The 12,052-nt window shown below is 33.2% G+C and overlaps 1 protein-coding gene across 1 annotated transcript; it reads left to right on the plus strand.

Moving 5' to 3' along the window:
• The first annotated feature begins 5,575 nt into the window (after positions 1-5,575).
• LOC131617895 (uncharacterized) lies at positions 5,576-10,113 on the plus strand. The gene is made up of 4 exons (XM_058889166.1): positions 5,576-5,684; positions 6,950-7,967; positions 8,136-8,695; positions 9,059-10,113. The coding sequence occupies exons 2-4, from the start codon at positions 7,082-7,084 to the stop codon at positions 9,935-9,937; spliced, it is 2,325 nt and encodes a 774-aa protein (XP_058745149.1). The 5' UTR covers positions 5,576-5,684; positions 6,950-7,081; the 3' UTR covers positions 9,938-10,113.
• The last annotated feature ends 1,939 nt before the right edge of the window (positions 10,114-12,052 follow it).

The following is a 12,052-nucleotide window of genomic DNA, read 5'->3' on the forward strand; positions in this document are numbered from 1 at the left end:
CTTACTCCAGCCACATGTACACATTGAATCGGTTCGGAAGCTTGTATCCAATCGCCTCGCCAGACCTGCATCATCATATTCTGCCTACACAAATCAGCTCCACATTCAACATAAACCTGCAAATCACCACATTCAGGAAACCACTCGGGCACCGATTCACACACCATAAAAATCATACTTACAAACATTTCATACTACCTGAATCTTTACAGGGACCACTTAAGCCATCTCCCGCCTCCTCTTCTTGCATCCAGACAAGGCTAAGTCAACACAGCTCATAAACTACGATCCTGCAGCACATCCAAGCTATCGAAAACCTGCCAGAACCATAACATACATCATCAACTCAGTACCACACCAAGTTCAGAACAGAAAAGATTTCAAAAATCAGCTAACCAATTCTTAGTAGCCTATTCAACTAACCTATAACTAGTTCCACATCAGTGCTGCAGCGAAAATGAAAAGTCTCAATCCAAAAGGCCGAACCCGCATAAACAAGAAAAGAACCAGCCCTGCAACCACCAGCTGAATGCAAGTCTCCCACAATATTGTAACATGGTGCAGCAACACTGTGTGTATCGAACCCGGCCTCCAAACTCATTCAAATAATCCTGCACACACAAAACCAGTTCAAACATCTTCACTCTTCAAGCCTGCAATGTCAGTTCATTCACCAAATAAATAGCTAACAGAAGGCAATCAATAAGCAGTTCCAGTTTCAATTTACCAAGCCACTCAGCATTATATAAGGCTACACTAACTGACCTATTCCACTTAACAACCAACCTTCACGGTTTTTTTTATATAACCTTCCTTCTCCTAACACTTTCAAACCACATTCCCTAACTTCTACTAATAGAATCAGTCACAAACTAACATAACCAACTTTCAACAACCTCATAACAGAATTTCAACTAACCCTAACAGAATCGTATAACAGTTCACCAACAGGATTCAGAGAAGAGGAGGGGAAACAGGTCATAACAGAATCGGTTAACAGAAAATCAGAAGGAGAATTTACCTGATAAAGCCATATATATTCAAGCATCGATCCATTCTGGAGGGGCTCGGACTTTCATTCTTCACCACTCTCTTCACCTCACCATTCTTCAATCCTCCCTCCACAATTTCAGAACTTTTGTTCTTCACCATCCTCGCTTCAACAGTGCTCTTTATCTCCATAATCATCAATCTTTTTTCTTCTTCATCACCACTGAAAACGCAACAAACTCCTAACCAAGAATCATTCTCCTCTGATTACCATAATCTCCAACTTTCTTCAGATTCATTCATCATCATCAACACTCCGATTCACATGAAAATCATCATCAATATACAATCGACCTTCAGCTCATCTCTTCATTCTTGATCCTTAAAAGCGTCCTCATTCGATGAATCACCTATCTGCAGTAGAAAATCAAAAGAAAGTTCAACTCTAAGATCTTCAATCACCACCAAATTCACAATTCGATTCTCCAAAATTCTGCAGAAACTCTGTTCAGAATAACAACAACGATAATCGCATCACGTTCATCATCTTCAATCATCAACTTTTCACAACAATTCATCACTAAGTCTCTGCAATTCGAACCGAGTAGCCGTTACTCATCATCATTCAAAATCAAGAAATAGAGGCAGAGATGAATCGGATGAGATGAAAGAGGTGGTGTTGTCGTTGTTTACGATCCGAGGGAGAGGCGAGAGCGAATGGATAGAGAGAGTTATGAGATTCTGAGAACTGAGAACGAAGAGAAGAGTGCGAGACGGAGGTGGAACAATCGGAGGGAGATCGGTGAGGACGGTGGTGGCGCCGTAGAGTCTTGGTCGGAGTGTGGAGGTGAGGCCCGCCGTCACGCTTCTGAGCTGAGGGATAAGCTGAAAGGTCATAATTCAAACCCTAAACGCCTCTTTTGTTCTATTATTATTCAATGTGGATTAATTGGAATATAATGATGTAGTTAATTGGATTAACTTGATTAATGAGGGTTAATGTTGATTAATTGAATTGATTAACAAAATGCTGAAAGAAGATTTGGATCATAACTTTGGGCTAGTCCGAATTGCTGTTCACACTCTTGTTCAATAGGCCCAAACGTGCATTACACTAGTTTCTGTTCATTTTCATTTTGCTTCGGCACCCCCCTGTATGGTTAGAGTTTCCCTGCTTAGTTTGTTTCACTTCCAACTTTTGATTGTTTAATCAATTTTGGTTCAAATAAAAAATAAATAAAATGTGTTTTAGATAGTTTTATGTGTGTACATAATTGTGATATTTTTTGTAGATTTTTAGAAACTAGTTTGCTATTTTAAATAAATCATTTACTTTGGTATGTTCATGTTCCTTTCGGTTTTGATAGATTTCTCAAAGTGATTTCGTTTGACACCTTAGGATCAGAATTTAATCACCACTTTTTTGTATGGTTACTATAGACTAATCCATGATAATGTGTATAAAAAATGAATTCCTAATTCTTTGTTTTGATTGGCATTTGGTTAGTGTTGTTTGACTCGATTAACATGCGTTTTTAATAGATGTTTGTGACGTTTGTGCTCTCAAATTGAAATGCATTCATGCAATAATGTTGGTTCCTTTTTGTACATATAATTAGGGATGTCTAGAGGTCCTAAAACCTGGAATTGAAAATTTTAGATCATGTTTTCCTATTTTACTTGATTTTCCTTTATCACATGTAAATAATTTGTTTTTTGTTGACGATTGCACCGTAACTTGTACAAATGACCCGTAATTTTGTGTGGAACTTCTTGGCATGACTTTGTGGTTGTTTAGGCATCTAGTATAGGCTATTTGCTACTGACTTGTACCATTTGATTGCATTTTTCTAACTTCATTCACAATTTGAAACCGTTTAGCTAGTGTTAACCTAGTGTTGTCTAGTCTTTGTTAGAGTTTTGTATTGTTTCATGCTAATTGACTAATATAGATTAACATAGGGTATTGGAACTAAATGAATGAGTTTGCTACTGACTTCAAGCTTAGACTATGTGTTCACTCGCTTTTTGCTTCGGTTAAATGATGTTTGTTCGCTAATTGGTAAGTAACGATTCATGCGATACTTTGGTAACTTTTTGTGGATACTTTTGTGTGATACCGTGATGCTTTTGTATTTGATTTGGGACACTCAATCCCTTGTTTTGCTACTGACTTGAGGCTTCCCTCTCTTGTTTCCATGCTTAGCCTCTCATTTCTTGCTTTGATGTTGCTAATCCCTTACTAGTGCTTGCTATGTTCCCTTAGACTCTTCCTTCTTTGTTAAGGGGAATTGAGATAGGATAGTTATCCTCAACCTTAGGGACAATTATAGATTAGAATAACTTAGATTAGAATTTAGGATTAGTTCCCTATTGCATTCTTCTTCTTTTCAACTTTCAAAACATTAATAAAAGGAAGATGTGAATCACATTAAGAAAGTGATAGAGAAATGAGTGGGATTCATTCCCTAATCTATTTCTCAATCGCCTAGTGGCATAGAAACGAGTGGGATTCATTCCCTAATTTGTTTCTCAGTCACTACTTAATGGGAGAGAAACGAGTGGGATTCATTCCCTAATCTGTTTCTCAAACATTAATTAATGGGAGAGAAATGAGTGAGATTCATTCTCTAATCTGTTTCTCAAACATTACATAATGGGATGGAAGTGAGTGGGATTCATTCTCTAATCTGCTTCTCGATCATTATACATTTTATGTGATTCGAATCGTGAAGTAAATTCCCTTAAAAAATACACAACCAAAAACACTTTAAAACATCTAACAATGGTTCAGACTAAAGCAAAGTAGAGAAAGTGGTGAGTGGCCCGGTATTGGGAACTGTTCACCACTCATCTACCCTAAAAGACACAAACCAATCATTTCTTTTGCCTAAGGGCACCGTTATCTCCGCTCCATTGCATCCTAGGCTGTCCCTTATGCAAGAGCGCGAGCGTTAACGCCGCCCAATTAAAAAACACAAAAACAAACAGAAAATCGTGAGCCGAGCTACGGTAACTCTGATTCCTGAAAAGGATACGTAGGCAGCGGGGTAGGGCCCGTGCGAGTACAATTCTTTATTTTCCCTACATTTTGCATTCATTCCGCATTTAGACATAGACATAGTATACACCCTTTAGATAGAAACAAACATAGGTGGATACCATCGAGTACGATAGGCGCGAGGGGTGCTAATACCTTCCCCTCGCGTAACCGACTCCCGTACCTTGATTCTCTGGTCGCAAGACCCTGTTCCTTCCTTTGTTAGGTTTTCTGATATTCCTTTCCCTTATGGGATAAATATATTGGTGGCGACTCTGTTCATTTTTCGCGAGCGTGCGACACACGCGTCCTGTGAGAACTGCCAGAAAACTGCCTGGAACTGCCTCTTAACTTCTACTGCCTCTCGACCTCCACTTCAGTTTCTGCAGCCAAAAATCCTTAAGTCTTCGCATCCTTTTGGTTTGGTCGAACGCTGGAGCCTCTGTTCCTCTTTCTAGTTGAACAACTTTGACTACTAAGCGTTATTTGGTCGAACCACTTCGACCCAAATGGCAATGTAATTATTCAATTGAAGCCCAATTACCAATTTAGGGCCTTCTCACCAAATCGAGGCCCAATTGCCAATTTTGGGCCTTAGTTGCCCATTTATTTAGTAAGTCGAAATCCTAGGGTAACACATGGATGGTGAATCTGGTCGAAGATATTATAGCAGAAGATCATGGAGCAATTACCATGAAGATCGACACCATGTCAGCTATCAATCTGGTGAAGAACCCGATAGCACATGGTCGAAGCAAGCACATCAAAATGAAGTTTCATTATCTTCGAGAGCAGGTAGTTAAAAGGAAGATGAATCTGAAACACTACAGAACTAAGAATCAAATTGCAAATATCATGACGAAGGGTGTGCAGGTCGAAGTATTCAGAAGACTAAGAGCTACGATGAATGTAGATAGTTTAGACACAATGAATTAGGTGGTATGTTAAATTGTAATTCCTTGTGTCGAAGCAGGTTGCTCGACAGAAGGAAGGTTGTGTTGAAATAGTCTAGGTTGTCAAAATGTCGAAGCAGTTAGCTTCACACTATATTTCGACTTGAGTCTAAAATAGGTATTTTGAGCTTTTATGTTTTAGACTTTGCCTTAGGAAGAAAGTAAACCTAAAACTATAAATAGAGGAAGTAACCCCTAATTTTTAATACAACTTGTATTCAACGAATTTGGAGTTGCAAGCGAATAAACGATTTTCCACAGTTTATGGGCAGAGAGAAATTCTACAAAAAATCATCTTATTCTTCTCTTTTATTTTCGTAATGCTTAATCCTTTACTTTCCAAATTTTCCTCAATATGTCTACCAAATAAAATGGAAACTATAGGAAACTTAAAGAAAGCTTGAATCGTTTTTGCATGTAATCGTCAAAATCAAGAAAAGAAGAATATGTAACTTTTATTATGAAAGGGGAAAGAATTGTTCTTAAATTGTAGTAATTGGTTTGCTTGCACATGGCAATAGTAGCTTCATCTTTTATAAAAATATATAAGCAACATTAAACAAGTAAAGAATTGGAGAATCAATTATAATATTATAAATATATAGGAGTAATAAACATTGCACACAATACTATGATACTATTACTTCTGATACATCAAGCAAGGGAAAGCATATTTGCAGAGCTAATTTTAAATACAATATGTTAGTTTACCTTTACATCTTCTCCTTCCTTACTCTATATTTTCTGCATATCTTTATTTGACTATATTTAAACTGAATGTTTTGTTTGCATAGTATTATTATTTTATATTTACTTCGTTTTTTCTGTTAGCACATATTCTATTAATTATATAGTGTTTTTTTTATTACTTGGGTTGATTACACTTATTGTAAATGGGCTGCCTATACTCATTTTTCTCAATACCAAGCCATACTACCGAAGATATTGGTATACCTTTATTAAATTGTTTTTTTTAAGCTAGCAATCTTTATTATATATATGATTTTTTTTTGCTTTTTGTATTTATAAAAATATTTGTTATGTTTTAGTTATTATATTTTAAAAATACTTAAATTAATTATAGGAGAAAATTTAAATACAATGTCTTAAATGTAATTCATACTATTTTTCAATGAAAATATAACCAGTATACTTGAATATCCTTTATGAAGTGAAAACAGAAAAAAATTATATATATATATATATATATATATATATATATATATATATATATATATATATATATATATATATATATATATATATATATATATATATATATATATAAATTATCCATTTAATATATTTTCATTCGAAAATAATATAAACTACAACTAAGAAATCAAACTCATATAATCTCATTGAATTGAGAACAAACTTATTATTAGTTCGAAGTTTGTCGTATTTATAAAATCAAAAAGTAATATTCATTTGTGTTATTTGGACCAAACATAGGCACATGTCTTAGGACAGTCAGTTCAATCATGCGGTCTGATTTTGATTTATTTGTTATTAGACTCTCTTTTTAATAGTTTTTTTATTACTCACTTTCATTGGTCGAAACATAATGAGTCTCATATTTTGAAATAAAATATATATATATATATATATATATATATATATATATATATATATATATATATATATATATATATATATATATATATATATATATATATATATATATATATATATATATATATATATATATATATATATATATTTCACTCTAGCATCCTCTTTTCTTGATCACTTTCAGCATAAATGTCTTCTAGATAAACTTATTTAAACTTCTTGTTAAATTGCAATCTGTTAATATTCGGTACAAATAACACTTAAATTTTAACCTAATTAATTCATTAATTAATTTTTGTTGATCCATTTGTTTTCTTATATTCAACACTGGATGAAGTATATAATTTCTCGTGTCATTTTGCTAAACTCCTAACATAAGTTGTAATTACAGGGTGTTCTCGATTGGGACTAGATTCTCTTCGGTCTGATTTTCAATAGAGAGAGAGCAGTTGTCATTGAAATTTTCTCTTTCTTTAATTTTTGATAATTTTAACTAGCCAAGATTCCACTGTACTTACATTTCATGGAAGACCAAGTCCGAATGATCCAGACTGCTCTCTATAATTTTCCGCCGGTAGATAAAAGTGATTTCTTTGAAAAGACAGTTAAATGTGATTTCTTGAAAAAGACAGAACGTGTAAGTCAAGAAACTGATATTGAAAGTGAACCATCTGAAGTGACTGACATCCTTCTAAGATGTTGCGAGAATGAGAATCAAACTGAATTGCTTAGCGAGCTATACAAAGCTGGTTCAACGAGATTGTTGAATTCCTCTCCTTTAGCAGAAATTAGGACACCTATGAAGAAAAACACTATGCTGCATATTGCAGCTTGGTATGGCAATGATGAAATTGTGACCATTGTAATTGAACGTGCTCCAAAACTTTTGTTCACATTTAACACAAACAATGATAGTGTCTTACATGTTGCTGCAAGAGGTGGACACATCTCAACAGTTGAAAAGCTATTAGCAAGTTATGCTAATGCGGAACGTCCTGATATAAAAATGGCATGGTCAGAATACACTCAAAAGTTGTATGAAATAGGAAAATATAATGAAAAGGTAATTATGGGGAATCTATTAGAATTTATTAAACTGAAGAATGTTGAAGGAAACACTATGTTACATGAGGCAATGTTGTGTCGTGACAAGAGCATTGGAAGGGATAAAATTTTCAAAATTTTTAAAATTTTCAAAACCCAAGATAGTTCGGAAAATCCATTGTCGATGTATTGTCATGAATATGCATTAGATCTTGTTAACCATGCAAAGCAATCAGTACTTTACCTTGCGGTTAAAAATGGGGACAACGATGCGGTCAAATTAATATTGGACAATTGCCCAAAGGATGAAGCTAAGCCAAAGGGGCTATCACCCATTGTAGCAGCAATCATGATGCGGAATCAAGGTAATCAAATATTGTACTTGATATTAATTGTTGCTAAGATACCTATAAAAAATGCATGTGTCTTTAGGTCTTGTATCTTTTTTAATGTGGAACTTAAGTTTGTTTCAATATCTAGGGACCTTAAGCAATGTCATAACTGATAATATTGATGTTTATATATGTGATTAGAAATGATGAAGATCATATTAGAAAACAAGCCAACTTGGATCCATTCAAGGGACAAACATACAAGGCTTCCTCTTCATTATGCTGCATTTATAGGTTACCGTGAAGGTGTTGATTTATTACTTGGAAAATGTAAATGTTGCACCATCAAAAGGGACAAATATGGTTATTTTCCAATTCATCTAGCATCTTATAGAGGACATGTGGAAGTAGTGAAGAAGTTGTTAGAAATAGAATATTGTCCTTATCCAACAGAGATGCTTGACACTCTTCATGAGCATAATATTTTTCACATGGCAGCAAAAAAGGGAAACCATGAGGTTATACGCTTCCTACTACAAAGTGATCAAATTGGTGAACTTGATAAGATTTATATGATAAATCAAAAGGATAAAGAAGGAAATACACCTTTACATCTGGCTGCAAAATCGTGTCATCCCAAAACAGTTTTTTACTTAACATGGGATGAAAGAGTGGACTATGGTCTGGTTAACCAAAAAAAGCAAACAGCTTTTGAAGTTGTTAATGAAATTTCCCAACTTGATAGTTCATCCACTAGACAGGTAAGTAGTACTGTTATATGCTCACAAAATTATAACATACAATCATAGTAATCAACTTTTAGTTAATGATTCTCAATATGTGTAAGGGTTAGAATACTTTGTCTTAGTATTTCTTTTGTGAGTCAAAAATTGATTATAATACAACAACAAATTTTCTAATAGCAAATTTTAATATTTTGTAAAGTTTTTTTTTATGATACTATGAAATAAAATGCAAATTAAGGTGTACTGTTTTGCATATTAATATTGCATCTTTTGTTTTTAACAAAAAAAAAACCATAAGCTTAATACTCTAGGTATTGTTCCTATTATTTTAATCTATGAAACTGTTGTAACTAAACAATTTCATTTTAATGTTTGCAGCAACTTACACTCACTGCATTGAATTCTGCTGGCGCAAAACCAAATTTTGAAAGAAGACAAAATGACTCAAGCTCATCAAAATCGGAGGATTCGAATGAAAGTAAATGGAAGTGGCGTAAGGTTTACTCGAAATCATACGAGATTAGTCCAAATGACAGTGAGTTGAAGTGGCATGAGGTTGACTCAAAATCAAATGAGATTGGCTCAAATGAAAGTGAGTGGAAGTGGCATGAGGTTGGCTCGAAATCAAATGAGACTGGCTTGAAGTCAAGTAAAAGTGACTCGAAATCAAATGAGACTGGCTCCGAGTCAAGTAAAAGTGGCTCGAAGTCGAATGAAAGTAAAGAAAATTTCAACAATACTGCACAATATTTTTTTTTGACAGGCTCCGACACCCAATATAAAGATAGGGTACAGACACTCATATTGGTTTCAACCCTCATAATCACTGCTTCGGTAGCAGCTTGTTTTGCTGTTCCAGGTGAAGCAGAAGGAAAAGCACACAACCTATATCATGCAATGTTCCATTTTTTCATCTTCTTCATCACAATATCATTGTTCAGTTCCATTAGTGCTACTATCATACTCTTTTGGGCAACACTTGGATTGACTAAATTGGTGACTTTCACTCTCAAGATTGTTATGCCACTTCTTGGAATCGCTCTCATTTCACTAACTTTGGCTTTCATGGCTGGTCTCTACACTGTTATCAGTCAACTTAGTTGGTTGGCCAATCTCTTTTTGGTTATGGCAGTGATTTTTGTTGTGCTTGTGATTTTGTTATACATCGTCCTTTTCCTCCCATCAGCATCAACTAGAAAGTCCATGCGATACATCTCCTACTACCCTTTTCTTTTTCTAGCATGGCTCGCAGAATAAATTGGTGGGAACTCCACATTCAATTAAATAAATCCCACTAATTTTATGTTCCTCTTGTGACCCAATATCAATAAATACCTAATATTGAGAGTATTGTATACATGTACTTTGTTTCTATCTATATCTATAAATTACACTTTGTAATTATGATAATGATTAATATATTTATGCATAACAAAGACAGTTTGGTAAAAAAGGTTAATTAGTCTTTTCTTAATTTGTATCCCCACTTCCTTCTAGAATAAAATATTAGCATAATAAAACTAAATTATACATATTAATATAGGTAATTAATCAAATTTAATATGTTCACTTTCAAAAAAATAAAAAATAAAGCTAGTTGCCTAAGTTATCCTTAAAGATTAATAAATTGGGTAATTGGAAATTACAAAAACAAATAAACGAGGGATTGTTTATAAATAGTCATTAAATAGGAGATAATTTGATATTTGCTTATATTTCATTTCTAAAAGTATTTGTTTTTTTTTTTTTTGTATTTCATTTTGGAAGGAGTATGAAACAATCAAATGTGACACTTATAATATCGACATGAGGAATACTTTAAACCTTTAGGGTGTGTTTGGTCTGGGGTAAATGAAGTGGAAGGGAGGGGATGGGAGGGGAATTTCTAATTAAATATGTTTGGTTCAAATTTTAGGAAAGAAATGGAGGGGATGGAAGGGGAGCAAAATCCCTCCAGACTATACTTTTTGTGTCCCTTCGAATCGGGGGGATTTGGAGGGGAGGGAATATGAATTTTAATAGGTACAAAATTATTGTATTTACCAAAATATCCTCAATTTAATTTTAATATTTTAAAATTACATATTTTCTTTCGTGTTAATGCTTATCTTCTATGTGATTTTTCTCGATTGTTTCCATCAACTTATTATAATTATTATCCATCTTCAAATTATTTTCAATTTTTTTATCATAATTATTGCATTATTTTTATAATTTTTTAATGTTTATTTACGTTTATTTTTTCTTCTAATTTTGTTATTTATCCTATTATATTTTCTTTTATATGAAGTTTTAAATCATTCACTTTATTTTACTTTTTGTTTATTCATTTTATAAAAAAATTTAAATTATTAATTTGAATTATAACTTATTTTATGTATTTATTTTGTTAGATGATTCATTACGATTTAAAAATTATTATTAGCAAATAGTTTCATTTGTGTCGGAGAGTTATAATCTAAATCAAGTGTACTCAGTTTATTAACGTTATGATAAATTATATTGTTTTAGTCCCTCAATATTAAAAATCTTATTACCAAATATTTATTTATGAAATTTTCATATTTAAATATTATATCACTTATATAAGATCATAAGGATAAAAATGTAATTTATTAATAAAACATCTCTACTCTCCTCCTGAACCAAACATATTTTTAACTAAAACCCCTCACTTCCCCTCCCCTCTTTTATTTTGAATCAAACACTTATCTGATTAAAAAAATCTCTCACCTCCCATTCCATTCCCTCCATTAAAACTCTTCCCCTCCCTCTCATTTGAACCAAACAGACCCTTAAGAAAAACATTAAAAAATTGAAAACAAAAGAAGTAGAAAGAGGTATGTTGAGAGGCAGCAAAGTTGTTTGACTTGAAAGTTAAAAGCAATATTACACTTGACCTTGGCAAATCCAAATCATTTTTCAATTGGCTTTAACATAAATAATACTGGAAATTCAAATTTACTATCTTAGATAATAACAAATTGAAGTAGCCATTTTCAAAAATATAATAGATTTACAAGCTCAGTGTGTGGACTTCTAGAGGAAATAAGAGTGGTCTGATGATTGTGGTGGAGAACTAAGTTGTGGAGTCATAAAGAGGTCGAGACTGTAACACCCGTATATTTTAATTTTTAATTTAATTGGAAATTGAATTAATAATTAGAATTATTTTGGTTTTATGAAAATAACTAGAAAATGATGATTTATGGCACTGGGCCATGTGTGATGTTAGTAAGAAGGGGGGTGTTATATTAGTAAAGCCCTTTTACTAATTATAATGTTATTTTTCATAAAATAAGAAGGAAGTTGGAAAAGAGGATAGAACGTGAAAAGAAGAACTGAAGAATTGGGAACTCGAAGAACGTGAAA

This window comes from Vicia villosa, linkage group LG7, assembly GCF_029867415.1.
Source record: "Vicia villosa cultivar HV-30 ecotype Madison, WI linkage group LG7, Vvil1.0, whole genome shotgun sequence".
Lineage (NCBI taxonomy): Eukaryota > Viridiplantae > Streptophyta > Magnoliopsida > Fabales > Fabaceae > Vicia > Vicia villosa.

Coding starts and splice junctions, on each gene's coding strand:
- LOC131617895 (XM_058889166.1), top strand. CDS start 7,082: ATGGAAGACCAAGTCCGAATGATCCAGACTGCTCTCTATAATTTTCCG. Junction 7,968..8,135: donor AATCATGATGCGGAATCAAG/GTAATCAAATAT, acceptor ATATGTGATTAG/AAATGATGAAGATCATATTA. Junction 8,696..9,058: donor ATAGTTCATCCACTAGACAG/GTAAGTAGTACT, acceptor TAATGTTTGCAG/CAACTTACACTCACTGCATT.